Below are 22,484 nucleotides of genomic sequence, written 5' to 3'. Positions count from 1 at the left end.
AGAGGATCTTTTATCTTCTTGGCAATAAACTTTGGCAAAGGACTTACGTGACAAAAATAACACACACAAAATGAGCACATTCAGCGAAACACACACACACACACACACACACACACACACACACACACACACACACACACACTCACTCACTCACTCACTCTCTGAAAGCTTAACAAAATGACCTCCCTCTTCATTCACTTCTCTCCCTCTCTCCCTTGCTCATCATCATCTATTTGTCCATCTTCTAGGTGTGTCAGCATTCTCACATTCCCCCCTCTCTCCCTCTCCACATCCTTCACACACTCCATTTTGGGCTTTTAGCAGCATCTGCAAAGGGCTTAATAGAAAATGAAAACATGCCTCTCTGCTTTTCTCTCTGTTTTTTCATATGTGAGGCTTTATTTTCCTTTAAGCATTACTTTTGATATTTGAATTAAATTACTCCCTATAATGCTAATCATGCTGATGCAACTGAGAAAGAACACCAGGCTGCAGCTCTGTGTAGCATTCAGCACCTTTCAGCTCACTGTTGGATTCCTACCTCCCAGATGCCTCCCCATGGAGGTAGTCTGGGAACATCCACTGGGATGAGAACCAGAGGCAAACGCTGAACATGCTGGTGGGTTTACGTTTCCCATCTAGCCTGGGAATTCCTTGGGATCCCCTAGTAAGAGCAAAACGATGTGGCTTTGGAAAAGGAGGTTCGGGCTACCATGTTTCACCTGTTGCCACGTGACCTAAATAAAGAAAACGGATAATTGAATGGATGTTTATGTTTGCTAGTTCATGTTTTCAAATTTACTGCTGTCTCTTCTTCTGCTCATCTATATTTTTAGAAGTCTAATTAGCTCTGTTCAGTTGCAGATTGCTGCCAGCTCAGGCCTTTGCTTCCCTGCTAAATTAGTGTTTAACTCAGCTGCAGGGAGCAGTGAAAGGCTCTTGTAATGGTTAGACCGTCTGAAACCAGCAGATATGGTTGGTAATAACAAAGCATCAGAATCGTGATCCATTAGTCTGACAGCTTGGAGTTCTTTTTCTGTTTCTCAATCTGTTTGTTGTCACTTCAGCCCTCTTTCCTATTCCTCGCTTCATATCAAATCTGTTCTGTTTTTAGTCTTTTTTGTTTACTCTTATCTTTTTCGTCTTTTCTAAATGCATTTCCATCTGTTCTTGGAGCTATTGATCTCCCTCTTTTCTTCATTTTGCCTCTCTTTTATGCTCTGTTTTTCTCATCCCATCTTTTCTGTCTCATATGCTGTTTTTAATTACCTCAAGAAGGTTCACCCTTACCTTCTAATCAGCTCCACTGACTGACATGTAAACAACATTTTGCCACACAGACATGCAGCCTCTTTGACTCACAATTTTGCCTTGAGCTCAGAACATTTTCAGACTGAATCATCTTCACATTTCTTATCAAATCCGAATGACACCAAGGAGCTAGCATGTTTATGTTTATCTGTATCCAAGTTACAAATAGATAGCTGATTTAAATAGCGCTCAACTGTCTTAAAATTTGGTTTCGGCACTTTGTGATTACTAAACCACAAAAACACAGACAAATAATGTCATTCTGTAAAATCCTTTTTACACATACACACTTTTATGCAACATCCGTGAACACATGGCAAACACAAATGACAAACAACTTCCTCCCTTGTGTTAATGAGTCCATCTCTGTTCCATACATGTAATTTTTATTATTTATATCAAGTCCAGAGAACAATATTGACTTTGGCAAAATGAAATAAAAACAGAAAGGAAACAACAGTAATGGTTAAAGTCATTGTTATTAATGTAGTTGGCTCTGTTTTATAGGCATCTGTTTGTGTATGTCTATCTTTTGGGGTGTGTGTGCTTGCCAGTTAGTGTGTTTTGTGCTGTGTGTGCTTCTTCAATATCTGTTTTGATCTTTTTCTGCCTAGTTATAATCAACATTTTTTTATGTTCTAATCATGAAGATTTTTTGCCTAAAACAAAAAATCACACGTTTTTATATTTTTGTATTTGATCCTAACATCATTCCCCAGAAAACTTTGAAAAACAGAAACACATGGTGCGACAAGTAACATCATTTTATATATATATACTATATATATGTACTTTCAAGTTTTCTCTTTTCATTTTTTCTCTTTGATAGAAGTTTTTAAGAGTCTCTGTGGTGTGTGCCATTGGATCAGTCATCCCATATTAAGTTTTACAAAGTCTTGAAGAGTTTATGTCATTAGTTACTTCCATAGGGGTTCTGTCTTTTTTTTTTGAATCTGCTTCCTTTCTGAAAACATTCACTGTTTGGATTTAAAGTGAATCCATGTGGCACAAAGGAGTCTGAAGTCACAAAAAATGAATTTGAAATTCCCCCTGTAATGCTTGCTGCTTTCTGACCATGCTACATTGCTGGAAATAGCGATTTACTCGCTTTTAACTTCACTTTGGGTGGACCGCAAATCTCAAATTTTTACATTTATTCCGTTTACAGCATGTCCAGAAAGCGCTAAACCTTATTAAACACAAATGGAGTCTGGTTGACTGGATTGCCCCTCACAAACATTCATATACATGTGTGCACACTAACAACACACAGGCACACATATGCACATCCTGTCCCTGATCCGTCAATGCATGCACACTTATGCATCCATTAGCATTATTCATTTGTTTGGTCCATTATCATCCGACATCCAGTAAGATCTTGTCTTTCAGAAATGCACACGCACATATGTTCCATCCTGCATCCCTGTCTCCTCCATTTTGTAATCCATATCGACTCCATTGTAATCCCAATGTCTTTCTTTTAATAATGTCTGTGCTGCACTCACTCTTTCCAGCCGGTATCGATTGATCATGTCCAATGCACCCGGCTCTGTATTTATGCTGCCATAATCCGCAGGCACGGCAAGCCAAAATCATTGTCCAGCCACAGAGGACACATAAAAGTCACATTCATTGTGTTTTGGAAAAAGAGTTTCAAAATGGCCATCAGTGTTGGAGTCAAAAACAAGATAACAAAGCAGGACTATGTCATCCAAATCTTCTGCTTTTTTATTTTTTATTTTATTTTATTTTTATTACTGTTGTATTTCTGTCAGAGAGGAGTGTCTCTCCAGTATTACCGGTTGTGTTGTTGTTTTTGATCCAGTGTAAACCCTCGTGGTGTTGTGGGGGCTGAGGCCCTGGAGAGTTGAAGTGTTAGCAAGAGTCTGGTTCTATTAGTGTAAAGGCTTTACTGAGATCCATGCTGAGCTCACGCCATCTCTGTCTCTGCTGTATAACCTTTGTTCTGTTGCTCTATTGATGTGTTCCCCTGTTTGATTATGTCTCTCCCTTTGTGCCTATATATATCACTGACATTGTCTGTTCTTACAGCTGTCACTCTCTTTGTCGTGATTTCTCTGAGTTGTGTTTTTGTGTTGTCACTTTTTTTCCTATCTTGTATCACTTAATATTAACCGATACATCTTAAGTTCAGCTTTGAGTTATTAAAGACCATTTTAAAACACACAACTATTATAATTTTCCCACTTTTCCCTTTTCCTCTCACATCCCTCTCCACACTTATTTTTCCGCCCATCACTCTTCAGGTCAGCTTGAGGAGCCTCTTAAAAATCTTCACCTGACTTCCAGGTACCCCTCACTTCCTTTTTTTTTTATTTATTTATTTTTTTTTGCAGCAGCAGCACAAGTGAGACTCTAATCAATTTTACTCTCGTCCCTTCGTCTAAACTCACAACCTCCCCCTCCTCATCTGCAATCACTTCATCTTCCCTATCGTGCTCCCTCAGTTTCTCCCCTGACTCCAACTCTTTGCCCCCTTCAAATCAAGATCCCATTCAAACAGTCTCACACACCCTTTGTCCCTCTTACTTTTTTCTTTACATTCCAGATCCCCCTACACAACACTTTCCTCCAGTTCTTCAGCACTCCTTCCGTCCTTCCCTGTTTGTCTCCCCCTGTCTTGTACACTGCTTGCTTTCCCGGTAGAAATCCCAGCGTTAGAGTTGGAATTGGTGGTGTTATAAGCGTGAATGTATCCCCGCTGGAACTCACAGCGAGCCCCAAAGCCGGCACCGCTTTCAGTCTCGTCACTGGTCGTCGAAGACGTTGTGCTTGTCGTAGAAGCGCACTGCACCAGCATTCCATGGAGAGACTGGCTCCGCCTCGTCCAGATCACGCTCAGTCGCTTGGCATAATTCACGGCACCGTAGCGCTTGGCAACAGTTGCAGCAGCATCAGTCGCTAGGGCGACAGAGGAGCCCATATCCAGCGAGTGCCGCCGTTTGCTAACTGTCCCACAAGCAGGGCTTAGGGGGGACAGGGGGCTCTGATAAGCCTGTGAGGAGTTCCATTTGTCCCTGCCTCGGGGACTGATTCTCCAGTCCAACAAATCTGAGTCTCTTAGGGGTGCAGCCAGAGAGAAACTGGCACGATTGGTCAGTTCTCGCTCCAGACGGGGTTTTGGGCGATCCCTGGAGTGTGACTGACGGGGCAGGGTGGATGAAGGGGAAGGGGAATAGTAGAGGGGAGTTCTGTCACTTTCAGGGGTGTATGGCGGCGCCTTCTCCAGCTTCCTTTGCCTCACCACCAATGCCATCTCACTTCCTGCCCCTGTTGTTGTGGAAACAACCCCCCCAGCTGAAAGAAACTGCTCCAGGTTGACTTTAGGCTTGGGCCTGGGCTTTGGAGGGAGTTTTGGAGGCAGAGAGGAAGCAGAATCAGCGTCTTCCTTCTCCTTCTCTTTGTCTTTGTCCTTCTCCTTGTCCTTCTCCCCTCCTCTCTTAGATGGCAGACCATTGGGCAGGACCACCATCATCATGTCCCCAGAACCATTAGATTGGTAACACCCACTACTGTTTCCCCCTTTGTCCCCGCCCCCTACGCCTCCACCCTGACAACAGGCCCCGCCTCCTGCCTCAGTGTTGCCATTATGGCATATCATGTGGTCGCCATGATTGCAGACACGGTGGCGAACCATAAGCGCCACAGTGAACACGAGCAGGGTGACGACAACAACACCGCCAACCAATATGGTCAGCGTCCCGCCCAGGAAATGGGCTTGGAGAGAGCGGCAGGCTGGGTAAACATCCTTGGTGGAGAACGTGGCACAGCCCAGGACTTTTGTTGCTGCTAATGATGTAACTGTGTCATCAAAAATGGCCAGCACACACAGGTTATAGTCCACACCTGAGACCAAGTTCTTCAACAGGAAACGGTCACTGGTTGATGGTAGAATTCTAAAGAGGGACAAAAGGAAGAAAAAAATAGAGGTCAGTTAAATGCACATGCATGCTGTGCATGGGCTATGTGGTGAAATGTAAAATATCTGCAGTAACTCGAAGCTTAGCACGAATATTCTAACAATTGTGGAAGTAAGGAGAAAGGGTTGAATATTGGAAAAGAAGCAGAAGGAAGGAGGGCTGCAAGGATGGCTAGAAACAGCGCAGAAGTGGATACTGCAGGAGGGGGAGAGAGGGAAAATGAGGCTATTGATGGAGAGCGCGCCCAGGGAACATGAAAAGAGAACTCTGTCTGCTCATTTGGAGTGCAAGGCTGTGTATATGTGTGCGTGCTCGTACTTGAATCCCTGCGAGAAGCAAACGTCAAGCCATTTTGTGGGACCTCACATTTAAAAAAGAGGCCATTTTAGGTTTAACGGTCAGGGCTAGGATTACAGGGAAGCTGGCACATTCTGTGGTTTTGATTAGAGTTTATAGGAAATGATTGTGTCAATGTATTGCCGTGAAGTGAGGGTGTGTTTTGTTGTATTTTGACTGCAAATGCACTCCTGCGTGTGTCTGTAATGAGTGAGTGCTTGCGTGGGATAATAAAGAGAGAAGTGCTTTGAATGTGTCCTCATTTTAAGTGTTCGAGCAGCCGTTAGAACTAACAAACAGGGGAGAGGTGAACAATAGAGAGATGGAGAGAGGGGGAAAAAACAACGAAGAGAGGTGGTGATGAGAACGGAGGGGCACAGGCTTTACGTAAGTTGTATGTCTCAGTGTGTGCAAGTGTTGAGGCTTTTTGTATTTAGGACACACTAGAATAAAAATCTGTGTATTTTTCATGACAGTGGGTTTGTGTATGTGACATGTGAGGGTAGAGTATGTGTGGGAGACTGTAGCACAGCTCAAGTGTCTGTCGCTGATGGGTATGACTTTGCCCTCTGCTGTCCAACCCTCTTGTGTGGGCAAGTTTGTGTATATCTTTGTTGCTACCATGAATATTTTGTCAGTGATTTATTTTTCTTTCCTTCTTCTGCCATTTTTGGCCTCGGATTCCCTCTTTTTCCTCTAGCTCTTCTCTCTACATCAAAGGGCTTATTTGTATCGTCTGTTGCTAACCATTCCCGCTCCCTTCAGTCTTGAGCTACATCCTATAAATGCCATATTGTGTGACTCAGACACCAGGAGAGCCACTACAGAAGCCCCCCCTAACCTTTGCCTGTTTAAAATGCATTTGAAATAAAGAGACCAAAGACAGCAACAACTCAGCCTACAGGTACATGCGTAATTCTTGGGTGTAATTTAGCTGCTGTTAAGCAAATAACACAAGTGGAATGAGTTTGACAGTTCTCACAAATGTATTTATATCAGTGTTGAAGAAATGATGAGATTAGGGGGCCTTGAGAAACAAAAGAGGCGGCCTACTCAGAGCAAACCAGGGGGGCAGACCAATGGATTTGGGTTACAGTACAGCTAGGTAGGAATATTGATCTCTGATTTCCACTGCCTTCTCAAGGCTTAAAAGTGAACAAAATTGAAATTTTCTGAACAAATGCCTAGAATATCAACTATTGCACAGGTATAATTTAGGATTAAAAGTGTTTTCTCAGTTACGCTGCCTTAGCAAATCTCCTAGAGTGATTTGAATAGCAAGCACTGGCACAGAAATACCTTCAAACTCCTTATTTCCAGCAGAAGCTCAGTATGATTTCTTAAGGCATTACAATGCACTGCAAGCACCAGTATAATCTTAACAGACATCATGCGGCCTCATTAAAATCAGCCTCATCCAGTGGTCATTAGGTCGCTTTAGATTTCTTTCTGACAAATGCAAATTCACTATTCAAAATATTCTTAGCAAAGGAGCCAGGTGTGTGGTTACCGTGGCAAAGGCTGGCTCAACAGTGCAGTACTAAGCATCTCTTCATGCCAACTCCACACATTAAACACTCTGTTTTTATGACCAGACAGCGTCCCCGGATTCATTTCCCAGAATTAGTCATTTCTTTCTTTTCGACGAGCCAACGCTGACATAAAACCCGTCTCGTTGGATCACAGCAGACTCACAACACAAAATGAAACAATAAAACTGCTGCAAGTGCTGCTATCCATTCTCACTCCTGAAATAGTTGAATAAGTTTGGAAGTCTCCTTCAATTAATGTCTTCACTAAAGGAACTGCTGTTCTTCAAGGTGTCAGGCACCTCTGTGAAATGATGGACAGTGACTGTATTGCGAGGCCCGAGACTTCAGAGCAATAACTGAAATTGGGAAAGAAAGTAGCAAAATGGAGCTTTGAGTTAGAACTTTTTATATTCCTACAGCAAAGAGTACGGCATCTTAAGAAGTGAAATCAAACCAAAGCATTATAACCAAACATTGCAGGAATGGAAACCCAAAATGAAAGCCTGTCTTGGGCAATCAGTCACACTGTGGAATATTGAATTGCCCCGTAAAGTCCACTAGTACTAAGACAGTCGGTGCTCAATCAGATTTCTCGCATGAAATATGCAAGAAGCACTGAGTAAAGCTACCGCCGCCTCCGTTTCTGCATAAAAGGCCTTGGTCATATTATAGGCTTATAAAAGGCCCTTAGAAATATTACCATGGTGTCAGTTCTTCCAGAGCCTTTATGCCTCTGTGTATAATTGATAGAATCGGCGAGGCAGAGCGACTTGACCATCACTGTGGGGAGTAGCGTGCTGGGCTGAGGGGGCTTGCTCCTGTAACAAAGGTTATATTTAAATGGGTTCTGATTCACTGTCTGGTGCACACTGGTTTCTCGTGTTCTTTACCCATTTCGCCCAGTGTCTCAGTTTGATTATTATTGCTGTCGCATGCTTTATTGGCTTTAGTATTGTCTTATACAAGCAATATTTGTGCTGATTCCCTTTCGACTTGCTGATATGCAGTTGCATTATGAATTGTGCTGCACCAAATCAATGTGTACATATCAATGTGTATATATGTGCATCAACATGAAACAGCTGAAAGCTTTCTGCAGTCTGTGCTATGTACTGTATAATACACTGGTATACAGCATCAACAATAATTGTGGCCATGACTCACACACATACGCACCTTGACTGAATCTTTGAGTCATTTTTCTAATCCCACCATTCACTGCCATTCACTGCCCCTTTCTTTATTCCCTCTATCCTCCATCTTTCCCTCTATCCTTCCTTTCAGCTCTTTTTCGATCCTCCCCTCCCTCGATCTATCTTACTTATTCTTTATCCATCGTCTTTTATGAAGAGATTTTCTTCCTTTTCGCTGATCAGTCCCTCACCCTTATCTCTCCGTATCCTCTGCCCTTTTCATTGCTTTGTAATCGCCTGCCCTGTCTTTCCCTCTACCAAAATCTGCAGCTGTGCACTCCTTTTTTGTTCCATTTTCGACCTCTTTCTTGGGACCTTTTCACCATTTGACTTATATTTTTAGTTATGTTCGCTGCCTCTGCACCTCCTCTCCTTCTTTGTCTCTCTCTCTCTCTCTGTCTTTTACCTCCACTGTGTTTCTGCAGCCAATCAGCTCGGCTCACTGCAAATCCTTCTGCTATTCTCACAGGGCTCTACCTGACCCCCCAGCCTCTTTCCTTTTCACTGTCATTGTACTATGTCTCTATTAGATACAGCTATAACCGTGTACCATTATTTAGCATCCAAGGTCACTCCTCTCCTCTTCTCGTCCTCTTCCTCTCCTCTCCATGATTTCCTCTTTAGCTACCTCTGCTCCTCCTCCCTCTTCTTCTCTTCCTTTATCCCCATCACCTCTCCATCTGCCCTCATCTTATATTTCTCGTCCTCCCTCTTTTCCTTTCCCCCTGTTGCTATATCACCACTCCTCTCCTCTGTCCCACCACCTCTCCCTTTCCTTATGAGATTGTGAATCACTCTTTAGTTGTTTTTACCACGCTAGCAGCGAAAGAAGTAAGCAAGCAAATTCACTGAAATATACATGGAAGACCTGGAACGCATTCACAAACGCATACATCTTTGATATGCTGATTTTGCAACCACTCACTGCATTATGCATTTTTAACCATATTTACGTCCCTATTGTCACATGTACATGCAAATGTGCAGCTCTGTTTTGTGCGGTACATAGTGTGGACATGTGAAATGACATTCACCTATATATGTTCATGAATATAAAGTGTACCACGTATAAGTTGGACTACTGCTCTGAAATCAAAAGAATTGATCAAGTTGGCTATGTTGAAGAGGCAGGGGTGGTGTTCTCATTACTGTCTCTGTATTTGCAGACACTGGCGTTGTGCTCTGTCACCTCACATGCCAAGTGTGTCTGTCCCTGCACTTCTAATTACGGTTAAACCCTGCAAAGGCACGCACATACACACAGATGCAGGGAGAAAGTGAAGGAGACAAGGGAGTGCTTTGTTCAAGCTGGTGACACAGAAACGAGTAATTATTAGTACCCAAGAGAGGGAGAGAGAGAGAGAAAGGGAAAAGGAAAGAGTGATAGCAAGGGGATAAAGGAGTGGTAGGATCCTGTCCCTTTTCCTCATCTTTCTCTTCCTCTTTTTTCTCTCTATCTGCATTACCAAGTCTGGTGGTCTGACACCAGACAAGATTGGGCACAGAGAGCAAGCAAGACGGAGGAGAGAGAGCGAAAGACGGGGAGGAACAACAAAGCAATTATCTCCTCTTCTGGCTGACATCTATACTGCCCTCGTTTCCTTTTTTCCATGTCATGTCTTTTGTTCGTTTACCCTTTCTTCCATTTTTGGTCTTGATTTTTCGGACTGTTTACTGTCTCGTTGGCCGTCTCCTTCAATTTTCTCTGATCTCTTCTTCTGTTTTCCTTGATCTGTCTTTGTGTCAATCTCTCTCCTGCCCGTCCCCTCCCCTCTGGATTTTATTTCATCCCTCCTTCTGTCTTTTCGCTTTCCTTAATCTATCCTTCTCACTCGGCTCTCCCTCATTTGGCCTGATTTTCCCGCGCCGCCCGATTCACTTGTTTTCTCTCTCATTCCCGCTCCTTTTTTTATGACCTCCTTCTTCTCCCCAATCCCCTAGTATTTGTCTTTCTCCATTATTTCTCCCTTGTTTCTCTCTCCCTCGTTATTTCAGCCACATTCCAAAAGATAGTATGGATCTCACTGCCTCACTCACTGCCCTCCTCCTCCCTCTGACCCTACAGAATAATATAAGTTGACATATGTATTGAGTGCTGACCCTTTCTCTTTTCCTTCCTTCCTCTGCCTCTTATATGAGTTGACACGTGTATTGACACAGTAGTTTAACACTTAATTACATCTTCCCCTGGGGTAGAACTCTCAACCCCATTCTGTCCCTCCCCTATCCTTCCCTCCATCCTCATGGCTGTCTAAGTCCATGTTCTGTCTTCCTCTCTCCCTCTTTGTCTCTGTACGCCTCCTCCTGCCCCGATGTTATATCTCTTCTTACATCCTTATCTATCCCTGTCTCAGCAGATGCACTTATCTTGTTTCTTGTATGATTTCGTGTATTGGTTACCAGGCAGACACAGCACTAAAATAGGATGTTGATATTAGTTTCCTCAGCAATATCATATTGTACTGTTCAAAGAGCCATATGTAGCATGACAGAAACTCAAAGCGTCACTGGATGTTTGATTTCTCCACTGGAGGAACATAGTTTATACCACCTAGTTTGGTGCACAAGCAAATATCCTCTCTGTGTATTTTTAAAATATTTACGGTATATACCGGTTCTGCACTCTGTTTGAAATATTAGTCAGACATGCTGTGTAATTAGTAGCAGCAAATGAGTGGTATTGCCATGCACCTAATTTCCAGGTTCTGTTTCTTTAATCCTTCCATTTCCCTCTCCTTTTGTTGCTCATTACCCACGCTCTCATCTGTCTGTGTCTCAGCATGCTCCTTTCCGACGGTTGTCAAACTCTCACCCTGTCATTTTGAACCGCGTGTCCTTTTTTTTCCCTGAAACTTTTACTTTCATTATTCTCATTATTTCTTAAACTCTGCCTGATTTGTGCTCCGGCTTCCTCCTCTCTCCCTCCCTGTGATCATTTCTATTCCCATTAAATTCTGTGTCAAACTTTGGCACTTTGAGTGCCCAGCAGGAAAGTTGGTTCTGTGGTGATTGGGGAGAAATTTTGAAAATTGTCAAAGCCCTTACACTCCTGCCCGCACACTTAGAAGACTTCTGAACCTAATAAGAAACTTTTGTCTATGTCTTGTATAAGTGCGATACAAATGCCCCTACTAATACACCTTATGTACAGCAGCAGTGATTCATAAGGTGTTTAAAACGTCTGTCCCAGCAGATTGCCGTTGTTTTATAAAGGTCAGTAGCACAATAGAAAACAACAAACTGCATCTTGTATAATTCAGAGGTATTGAATAATGTATTTACATTTCTGTATGCACACTGTGATTGGACCCAGTGACACCTAAACTGAACATCCTGCAATGGAAATCCTATAAGATAGTCCTGCAACAAATAATATGAGTGGTGTTATGTGCTATTTGCTTAATGCCAGATGGTGTTCAAAATGTCAAGGCTGTACTTGTGCTATTTTCTACCTTCAATACACTACGTATACATAACTAAACTACACCTTACAGTATAACTGAGTATGATAACTGCCACAGAATCAACATGTTTCTGACAGAGTCTCAACAAAATGTTTGGCTTTTGGATTTTGTTCCGCTGTATGCTCTGTGGCTGTTTAAGTCTTTAGCTCATGCCCCCGTGCACAGCCATGTAAAAGAGAAATTGTTGCACAAAACTAGAAATCTGGCTGGAAAAACACCAAATTCTCTAACAGATGGTACCACAGAGGTTGCTTTACAAATGCTGCCTCATTAACATGATGGGATATTTTTTCTCCTGTTCTTTGTCCTTCGAGTAGGCTGTACCCATGTGTGGGCAAAAAAAAAAGACATGCCTATTTGGTAATCACTCACATTCAACCAGTAACCTTCGTTAAATCCTTGTATTGCCGGGCTTCTAGAATATCTGAATGCCATCTCACATTAAAGGATCAAGGACATTTTCTCGTGAGCAAATCAAAGTGTTGCACTGTAACATTGTGGCAGAGCTCCAGGAAGGAGGTCTCAGTTGACGGTGTCAGGGGAGCTAAGGGTGACAGGGTGAGCGGTGACCAGCGGATGCCACGCTGACGACATCCCACCTGGCACTGTCACAGATGCCATCAGAATTAGACAAGCCACGCTAAAATGGAGGATGGTGTTGTCTCGCATGCGGCTGACCTTTAAAGACGATTTAATCTGGCAGCCACACAATGTGCTCTGCTGTTGTAATCTATATATACGGTATATACCTCTGTCTCAATATGTAGCTCACTTTTTATTCTCATCTTTCCCTCTCTTCCATTCTTAAATCCTCTGTTTTCCTCCCATTCTGTCTCTCCCTCCCCTTCCTCAGCATAATGCAGCTGGGCTTGGTTCTTTCCCACCTGCCAAAGCACACATACAGCAGCAGCAACAACAAAATATGAACACAAATCCCCGATAGAAAGCATGAAATCTCACTCGTCCATTCTTTCTTTTTGAATTCATAAGCCACACTTCCTTTGGCTGACTCCTCTCTTCTCAGTCTTGCTAGCTGGTGTGATATTGCGGTTGGCACTGCCACATTGAAAGCATGATAGAATCTATACTGGAATTACCTGACTGCATTGTGCCATGCTTCCTTTCAAATGCTGCTGCCCCTCCCCCTTCCATTCCCTCTTTATCTGTCCTTCGAGACTGAATTTCCTGCTTCCTCCCTCAAAGCCCTCAGACTTCTCATCTACTCTTCCAACTTCTCTTTTCCAATTCGGAATTTATATATCAGTTTCACCTTTAAGATAGCCACTACTTGTCTATCTCTCCTTTGAGACAGTTATTCCTTCCCTTTGTTTTGTTTGGCGGTGTGATTTGTTTAGAGTTTAGTCAAACTTCAGATATTCCCTCCTCACTGAATTCCAGCATCTCTCCTGTGACACCGGTTGCCTTGGCTCAGTCTTTCACGCTTATCTCTCCTCTATTTTGCCTCTGTGTGAGTCTCTTTGAGTCTATCAGCATTTTCTTGTCTGAAGCGGCACAGCTGAGCCCTCACCTCTATGGATGCTGCCGTTCCATTATTCCTTTAAAGTTTGTTCCCCCAGAGGAGGACATTTTACCTGTGTCGCCCTTGTGTTTGCAAGAGCTAAATTCAGCCGGGGCAGCTGGGATTTCAAGTAATGCTCTAAACAGCTGTATAATTGAACACAATCCAGTACTACCTTTTATCAAGCCCTGTGTTCTGTTTTGTTGCAAATGTGTCAAAGGTGTTCTCACAACCCATTGGGATGCTGCAGGTGAGTCAGTCCCTGTGCATCTGTCTGAATTGATAGATGTATCATATGCTGTATGCTTTGGTTTTTAGAGGTAATACACCTTGACAAGTAGCAAGACAGCTCCCCTAATATTAGAGGGTTTTCCATAGAGCAATTAATGCAGCTGATCAGCGAGGGAACAAAGATCTCATTCAGTTCATTCAATTCAATCATGTAATTAGTTCTCCATGTGTAATTGCCAGAGATGTGTCGTGGGACTGTACAGAATCTGCACTTGTCTGTTTTGATGTGGCATTTCAGTTTGACTCCTCTTTGCCTCTTTGCTGCGGGACTCTCACCACTCTGCCCTGCCTCCTGCTTTTAGTTTTTTTTAGGGAGTCCTTCCCATCTTTTTATCCCAAATGTCTGTGGTCTCCTTTCACTTCCCGTTTTTTCTCTTACACTATGTTGGTTGTCCCAACTTCTGTTTCCCCCTCCACACTCTTTCTTCCCTATTTCCATACCCATTATGTATTTCTGTTGTGTACACATGTTTAATCTCTAACTATATATCAATGATGGATTTAAATACCTCCCACTCTCCACCCTTGCTTCATTGCTTTTTCCTTGAGGCCCATTTGGGCCCAACCCTCTCTCTTCTCCCTCTCGTTGTCCGTCATCCTCTCTCCTTTCACTCATCCTTCTTTCATCTCAATCTCTCCCAAGGTGATGTGAGTAGAGCCTATCTCCTATCTCCCCCCTTCTCCCTCAGTCCCCTTCCTTCTCCTTCTGAAATCTCTGAGGCCTCATTCCTATCTTAAAATTCACCCTTCTGGCTCTATCCATCACTCAAACTATTAGTTTTTCCACCCCATCCGTCTTTTTTTCCATCCACCCTTGGCTGCAATCTTCCCTACTTTCCCTCAATCTCTGATTATACCTGCGCACAGTTTTTTATATTTCCAATCATCTCTCCATCCGTCTGTCTTCTCTGTCCTCTTCCTGTCATATGGCCAGCTCCCCGCACCCCTTCTCAATACCACTTACAGTTTAATACCATCATATATGAGGGAAACCACATTCAGACCCTGCATTACTGCAGAGTGAAATGAAAAACAAATACAAATAATGCCATGACGGCAGTCCCTCTCCAACTTCCAACCCCCTTCTCTTCTTCCCTCATGCTGTCACTGTATCAGCCACTGTTTTCCTGTAGCAACAAACCCAATACATAAATGTTTCATCAGTCTGTGCTTACAAATACAGAGGCAGTAAACTTCGAATTCATGCCGGCATAATTCATGTACATTGCATTAGTACTATTGTCCGTGTAAGTACCCCAAACAGTTAAACCCTACGCCTCTTATGTCATATTTTGAAAGACAAGACTCTTATGTTGGATCTGTCACAGACTTATTTACTCCTTATTTACATCTTTAGACATGTTTCTGTTAATTTTTCCATAGTTTCATGGAGCCATCATAGAAAGTTTAAAACCTGTCATCCATTATTTTGGATGTAAAAACAAAAGGTTATTTATAAAGAAACTGTGCTTTGACTCATCCCTCCTTTCACTCTTTTAGCTCTTTTTGGCAGTTACAAGTGTCTGCACTAATACTCCTTCTTTTTGCCAGACCCACCACCACCACCACCACAAAAAAAGAAAAAAAAAAGTAACCTAAACTTATAAAGCAGGGTGTGGCAGCGGTCTCCTAAATAATTTGTGATAACAAGAACAACATTGCAGCCCATAACCTCAAAGTTGGTCTTCATAAATGTTTGATTATTTTTCTCCCTCTGAGAGCATGGTGAGTAAACACGGACAGTGAAGTGTGAAAGGATCTCATTTTAAATGCAAAATGACATTGCTCACTGAAGGTTTAAATGTTGCTTCACATTAAAACTGACACATCCCATCAAGATCCTGTGTTACTCTATCGGACGGATTCATTAATATTGGCACGTTACTCTATGTAACCAAATGCTGCTGTAGACATTTTTTCCATTCAGAGTCACACACTATTTACTTGCCTCTGAATGTATTCATGTTCCAAGCCACACTGTCACAAATTTTTGAAAGCTCCCCTCCCTCAAAATCCCCTTTTCTTCCCTCAACGTCCATCCACTTGTCCTCCCATGTGCACCGACTATCCACCTGTTGGGTTTTAGTGTCATACAGTGATGGAGATAAATTATTAACCACCCTCGCCCCTCTATCCCTTCATCTGTCTCCCCATTCATCCTTCCCTTGAGCTATCCACCCGTCCATGTACAAGGTGAACAGTTGCGCTACTGAAGTGTCATGCTGTGATGGATAAATATTTAAGGAGTTTTGCATGAAAACAGGATATCCACCTTTTGAGGGAGGAAGACAGTCAAAAAAGGATTTGTGGTTGCGTGGAGAGCAGAAGATGATACCTATTGGCAAGTATCTGAGCACTGCAAAAGTAGCATTTGACATGGCTCCCATTGTTTGCACAGTGAGTACAGTGTATTACATAAAAGTTGAACTGACCTGTAGATGAGGGTCTCGTCGGCGGTGCAGTTGTACTGTATCTGATACATCCAGACAACGTAAGCTGCAGACAAACGCCCCAAATCCCATCGCACCTGAGCTGAGGTTGATGTAACCCCTTGTACTCCAACCATCCTTCCTTCCTCCTCGTCCCCCTCGTCGTCCTCCATGCTGCCTCCATCGACCCTCTCCCCTTCGGAGGCCCTGCTACTGTCCCCATCATCGTCCTCCCCTACACCTCCTCTGCCATCCTCAACCTCTCCTCCACGTCCTGCGCCGTTGTTAATCCCTCCGTTTTTCCCCGTGCTGATATCCGAGGAGCCTGGATCGGTCCGTAAAATCCCATTGGTCACATTCCTGTTGTTTTTGGTGTTGACATTGTTATTCCCTGTGTTTCCACCTGCTCCGCCCCGGTGTGGAAGAGGGATTATTTTCAAGTCCACAGTGGCTGTCGCTTCGCCCGCTGCGTTTATTGCGATACATGTGTATGCCCCGTCATCCCGGGCAACCGTTACTAAGATATCCAAGGTCCCATTGCTGAAGGAGCTCGTCCGGGATGAATTGGCAATGATGCGGTCATCTGGTGAAACCCAGTGGACTACTGGCTCAGGGTCGCCAATGGAACGGCATTTTAGCGTGGCTCTCTGGCCCTCCAGCACCCACAGCTTGTGAGTGTGACGGGTGATGAGAGGTGGTTCACAGGTGAACTCCTCCTCAGGAATCGACCAGAAGTATCTGAGAGACAAAGAGGGATGAAGCCAATGAGAGAGAGAGGAGGAGAGCAGAAGAACTTTTTTGGCTAAATACAGGAATTAGTCTTCTTTAATCCCTCCAAGGTGGGTTTGGCAGGTTAATGTAGTACATTAACCTAAAGATCTATGTGCTCTTGTCTATCAATTTAAGGATAAAGTTCAGTAATGCACAACAGTCTGAACAATCCCACGTGCAACTCTGCAGAAAACAGTACTAAGCAAAGAGTAATTAATGGTGACAGCGATGACAGATGACAATACCAGATGCTCATTTTTCTCTACAATCCTTTGTTTTCACTCCATACTTTTGACTACAGGGTTAGACCACAAAAATCTAGATACAGGGAGGAGAGAGTGTGAGGTATCAAAATCATGACTACAGCAATCTCACATCATTGTTTGGAAACTCAGTCCCAAAGGCCTATACCTGTCCTGCAAGTTTTTGCTCCAGTTCTATTCCTGCACACATGATGATGAAATTAAGATGTCATAAAATGTGAGGCCCTTAATTGGATTTGTGCTAAAACAGAACCAGAGCAAGAACTTGTAGGACAGATTGGCCTTGAGACAAGGTTGGAAAATGATGATGTATGATAGCAAGATAGATTAACACATAATTGAACTTGTAACAACTCATTAGCTTCCCACAACATTGAAGAATGCTTCATTGTGGGTTATGCAAACAATCCAGTGACCAATTGATGGAGTTTACCTTCCAGCCAGGTGAGGAGGTGTAGCACATGTTTCCATGTCGTCCCCACGGATAAGCCGCCGTAACCATAGCAGTTCACAATTGCAGTGCAGGGGATTTCCACCAAAATTCAAGCTTATGACAGCATTATAAGGAGTGGGACTTATTGCTCCTGTCTGGGACCTGAAGATGACATAAGAAAGGACCATAAGTTCACCTGCACAAAGCCTTAATGCAGTTAAGGTTGTTTTAGATGCTACATTCTTGACCTGTAGATGGAACCTATTTTAAACTTACTCTATAAATTTATCAGACCTCATGCTTTAAACTTGTAAATGGGAGAATGTTAATCAACCAATTTAAGCAAAACATTTGAATAGCAAAACTAATTTCCTCTGAGTCAAGGCTTAGCTTCTTAGTCAATTTTTTCCATTGCTTTGTGAAATTGCAGCAACCTTCCTCTTTTGTCACTCAAATGTAAAAGTTTTTCTTTATTACTCTTTAACTTTTAAGGATTCAACAGAGGAGTTTAAAGGAACAAAAATTAATTTTGCCATAAAGTGAGGTCACCAGGAAGTTAATAAGAGCTTGCTGCTCAAAATGAGAGAAACAAGTGATTGTGAAAATGGTCCACAACAGGTGGTTCAGACCTACCCAGGAGCAATACTTAGCAGTAGTGCTGTTATAAGCATCTTGCAGCTGGCCTGTGCAAATTAAAATTGGAATAATTTGCAAATATCGAGAATGAAAACAGGACTGTGTTGAGGTTACTTCCTAAGCAGGTTTCTTGAGGATGGTTCATGAGACTGGGGCGGTAATAAAGTAGCACTGTTATAGTAGAATAATTTAAACACCTGTATAATTTTCTCAGCTAAGACACATTGTTGGTAAAAACAGCAAAACCATATGGATAAAGGAGTGGGCTGTACTTAACAATAACGCAGGTGTGCACATGTATTGGCTATATATAAAAATGGAACTATAAAAGAAAGAGGCAGTAGAAGGCTGCTGTAAAGCACTTTCAATGGCAACACAGATTAAATTCACAGGTGGGTTAATTTAAATGACAGCGTTTTGTTAAGCTCTCCACAGCACAATCGGCATGAGCCATGATGAAAAAGAGAGACTGAGAGAGAATGAGAAAATAATCTAAGGTGAAGAATGGCGGACTTAATAGCCCTGTTGTTAGGAGCAATCAGGTTTGAATTTAAACATGTGTGCTAAAAAAGAAAGTTGAAAAACAAAGATGATGAAAGTATAATTTAAGTGATAATTTGACCTTAAAGTAGTAACGTTTCTCGATGACAGACCTGATTTAAAAAACATATTTATTGCTTATTATAGCTCTGTTTGTGGTTCAGTGGACAGCGCAGTTCTTGTCCTTTATCTTTCAACATATTTGCTGGACAATTACTGTAATACGACTGTACAACCCCCCTAGCAATTGCTTTAAATCTCAGCTGTGTTGAGCGCAAGTTCATCGAGGTCGCGTCGTAGCTGCACTCTGTGAGATAGTTATTTCTGAGTTAACTGGAGCTTAGTGGGCACCTTTACAATGAGTGATTTTTTTTTTCTTTACTTCCCTCATTACTTGCCATCAGTCTATTTCCAAAGTTGAAAATGTACAACTAGCCAATAACTGGGCACAAGAGACCTGTAAAGGCCTTATTTATACACCTTGCTGACACATGCCCCTGTGGTTTTCTTTACTATGCACGGTGTGGAACAAGCCACTGCCTCGTTCCTTATAACAGAACCAAATAAAAAAGAAATAAAATGAGAACACAAGGTTTGGTTGTTCCACTCTGTGGAGTAGTAGGAGTAAAAGTATGTATTTTGGTATGTACAGTACATACCTTACATATGGATGATTAGATTTTTTTTTTTTTTAATTTTATATACTTTATTTATCCCCGAGGGGAAATTCAATTTTTCACTCTGTTTGTCAATTACACACAGGTCCGAACACACACATGCACAAACTGGACCTATACATGCACTAAGTGGAGAGATGTCAGAGTGGGCTGCCCATGACAGGTGCTCCGAGCGGTTGGGGGGTTCGGTGCCTTGCTCAGGGGCACCTCGGCAGTGCCCAGGAGGTGAACTGGCACCTCTCCAGCCACCAGTCCACGCTCCATATTTTGGTCCGGACGGGGACTCGAACAGGCAACCCTCTGGTTCCCAACCCAAGTCCCTATGGACTGAGCTACTGCCGCCCCCACAAAGCAACATCAACATTGCATCAGTGTACATCAACATTGCCGTTACATTGTCTCTCTGTGTGTCAGTGCCAGAGCTCTCCAGTAAAAAAACACTTTAGCTGCTCTGTGGTGTCGTCTGCCACAGAATATTTCCACTAAGCCACATCTTAGAGAAACATAAAAGGAGAAGCTTAAGAGCTACCTTGCAAATAGAGGATCAGGAGGCAGTGTTCGGAGCCTGTTGGAGGTCATATCCAGTCTCGCAAGCTTGTACAGCTCTCCAAAGACTCCTTCCGCTATGTGGTCTATCAGGTTATGGTCCAGGTTGAGAGTGTGCAGACTGGCCATGTTCTGAATCGACTCCCATGGTACTCTGTAGCAATCAAATAGAGAAATATTTAGAGATTAATGTGAGATTCATTGAATTAATAGACCTTGTGCTAAGTTTGGTCATTAATTCTTGTTTAAGAGTGGATGAATTGGAGAATATCTAATTGCAGCTGTGAAGACAGGTCTACCACTGATGGTTAGTGTCCCTTGTGGGTACACTGACACTCTATAAGAAATCAACCTGATTAAAGGATGAATGTGCTGCTTATAGATCAGTAGAAGTTTACTCTCTGTGTTCTGAGCACATTTTTATGTTACTCAGCGGAAAAATGGGAATAAGGAAAGACTAATTACTGACATCAATGACAGAATACAACAACAGATGCTCATTTTCCTTCTCAATCCCTCTCCTTTTCTGGGTTTCACCAGTCCCATCTGTGACCCATTGCTGCAGTCATTCAGCTTGTGCGCAGACATTCACTTAAAAACTGTTTTGGTCAAATTAGTGAGTAAACTGACGACTCAGGACCAACAAAATGGAATAAATTTAAAGTAATGCATTTATTTTTGGAGTCGCAGCCTACACTGTTGTTTCATCTTGTCTCCTGACTGTTGACTTCACTACAGTGTGTGACTTCTTCTTTAGTAGAATACATATTGGCAGGGTATACACTTGCTCTGTTTATCTGATAAGCACTGTAGCACTCTCAGTTCTGAGCACAAAGGGAACCTGCTACCATTCAGTATGCCATATTAGTAAGTTGATTTCAAAGCTCATTTGAGGAGAATTTATTGCTTTGTCTAATGAAATGAATGGAGTTAATTAGTTTAATTGCTTCAAGAGCAGTGGAGAAGCTGCTAAATTATTGACTGCTACAACAAACAGCAGATGGTCACCATTTTGTCTATATAGTATAATGTCTCTGGACATTAGGCTTGTGAGGAAAGGCTTAATGATTTATTAAATCATGTTTGTGGTGTAGATTAGAGAAAGAAATGTGAATGAAGCAGGATAGTGTTGCACCAGGATGCCTCTTTGATATAGTCAAAATTATTGCCCACAAACACTAATTTTGTTATTTAACTCATCCTACAAATAGGCCTTGATACACAACAGGAGTCTGATGTAGGTAGTGCAGAATTCAACCAATAATTAGGTCACAACTTTTCTTTATTTTATTTTTTAATGAATAAAGTTGGCACTTTCCATCCTTGCTGCATTGCTGAACACCAGTGTCCCAGAAAGTAAACCACGTGAGCTCAGTTCAGGTTCCAGGAGTGCTCTGTAAAACTCTGCAGTACATGAACAAATCTAAGCTGCAGGAGACACCAAGCGTCTATCAGTATCCTTCACAATTAAATTACAGAGTTGGGCATCCCCACCTGGATAATCTCGTCCCCTGCCTAAAAAGAGTTTTCATATATCATGATCTGTTCCCAGTTTTGAACATTTTTAACCCTGATAAGAAAGAATTAGTGATGCTGGCTCACTTTGATTCTCAGTCTGTTAGGACTCCTCACAGTAACCCGCAACAAGGGGGTAAACAGCAGTTGCTAATGTATGCATCATTAAAACTCTTTACACTTTTCTTATGGCTTGGTGGAGGTTGGAGAGAGGCCAGAGAGCTCCTGTTGAGGAGACAAATGAAACATCTTCATCAGAACTGACAGCCAAAAGCTGCTGAATTCATCAACGCAGTGGGACACTATGAAGAGGAGAATAGGGGGTTGATAGAGAATATCATCATTGTTCTGACTTATTATTTAGTCCAGAGGAATACAGAGTGAGGCTGTCTCTATTGTCCCAGATAGAGATGAGTAGAATACTACACAGTGCGCTAAGGGAGGAACCATATAGAATAGCTATGCACACTCATACTCAGAGGAGTGACTGAGCTCAGGCGTGAGCTCATCAAATCTTAACAAAATCGAAGTAAAAGAAAATTAGGACCTCATCAAAATTGATTCACTTTCACTTTCCTGAGCTTTTAGGCCTCTCCTCCCAGCCTCAGCAGTTTGAGCTGGTTCCTCTTCATTGTGTTTGCTGACTCTTGCGTGATCATACAAGGCGTTTCCACAGTGCCTTGAAATTTTGGGAGCTGAGCTGTGCATCTGCAGCATACACTTGAGACCGACACTCGAGCAGAGTATAACAGTATGTTTCTACTTAACAAAGTAGATCAGAGTACCCTATGTCTATTGTGTGAATGCATGATGCATGATCACAACAGAGGCAAAGGCTTACCTCCTGAGGTTATTGTAGGACATGTCAAGGTCTTCCAGCGTCATCAGGAAGTCATCAAAGGCCTGGACAGAGACTTTGACCAGCTGGTTGTTGTTGACGATCAAGTGTTGTAGATTGACCAATCCTGCAAGGTCCCTGGGTCCAAGTGTTGTCAAGCGATTACCTAGACACATATATATGAATAATACCACTTAGCAGTTGATATTGAGTGTTTCTGTGAACTTGTTCATCTGAATATTTAAC

General features: G+C 42.5%; 2 protein-coding genes across 2 annotated transcripts in view; one reads left to right on the top strand and one right to left on the bottom strand.

Annotated features, from left to right (window-relative positions):
• Nucleotides 1-22,484, top strand: part of pcxb (pyruvate carboxylase b) — a 348,589-nt gene that overhangs the window by 198,433 nt on the left and 127,672 nt on the right. The gene's annotated exons all lie outside the window — the stretch shown is intronic.
• Nucleotides 1,579-22,484, bottom strand: part of LOC125883325 (leucine-rich repeat and fibronectin type-III domain-containing protein 4) — a 41,662-nt gene continuing 20,756 nt past the window's right edge. Inside the window, exons 4-8 of the mRNA XM_049567510.1 lie at nucleotides 22,242-22,404; nucleotides 19,869-20,039; nucleotides 17,487-17,648; nucleotides 16,023-16,757; nucleotides 1,579-5,231 (exon numbers count right to left, since the gene is read on the bottom strand). Coding sequence (XP_049423467.1) covers nucleotides 3,890-5,231; nucleotides 16,023-16,757; nucleotides 17,487-17,648; nucleotides 19,869-20,039; nucleotides 22,242-22,404 — 2,573 coding nt within the window. The 3' untranslated portion in view covers nucleotides 1,579-3,889. The remainder of the gene's footprint in view (nucleotides 5,232-16,022; nucleotides 16,758-17,486; nucleotides 17,649-19,868; nucleotides 20,040-22,241; nucleotides 22,405-22,484) is intronic.

This window comes from Epinephelus fuscoguttatus, linkage group LG23 (assembly GCF_011397635.1).
Source record: "Epinephelus fuscoguttatus linkage group LG23, E.fuscoguttatus.final_Chr_v1".
Classification (NCBI taxonomy): Eukaryota; Metazoa; Chordata; class Actinopteri; order Perciformes; family Serranidae; genus Epinephelus; species Epinephelus fuscoguttatus.
The sequence above is the reverse complement of the archived record's forward strand: the minus strand, read 5'-3'. Positions and strand labels throughout refer to the sequence as shown.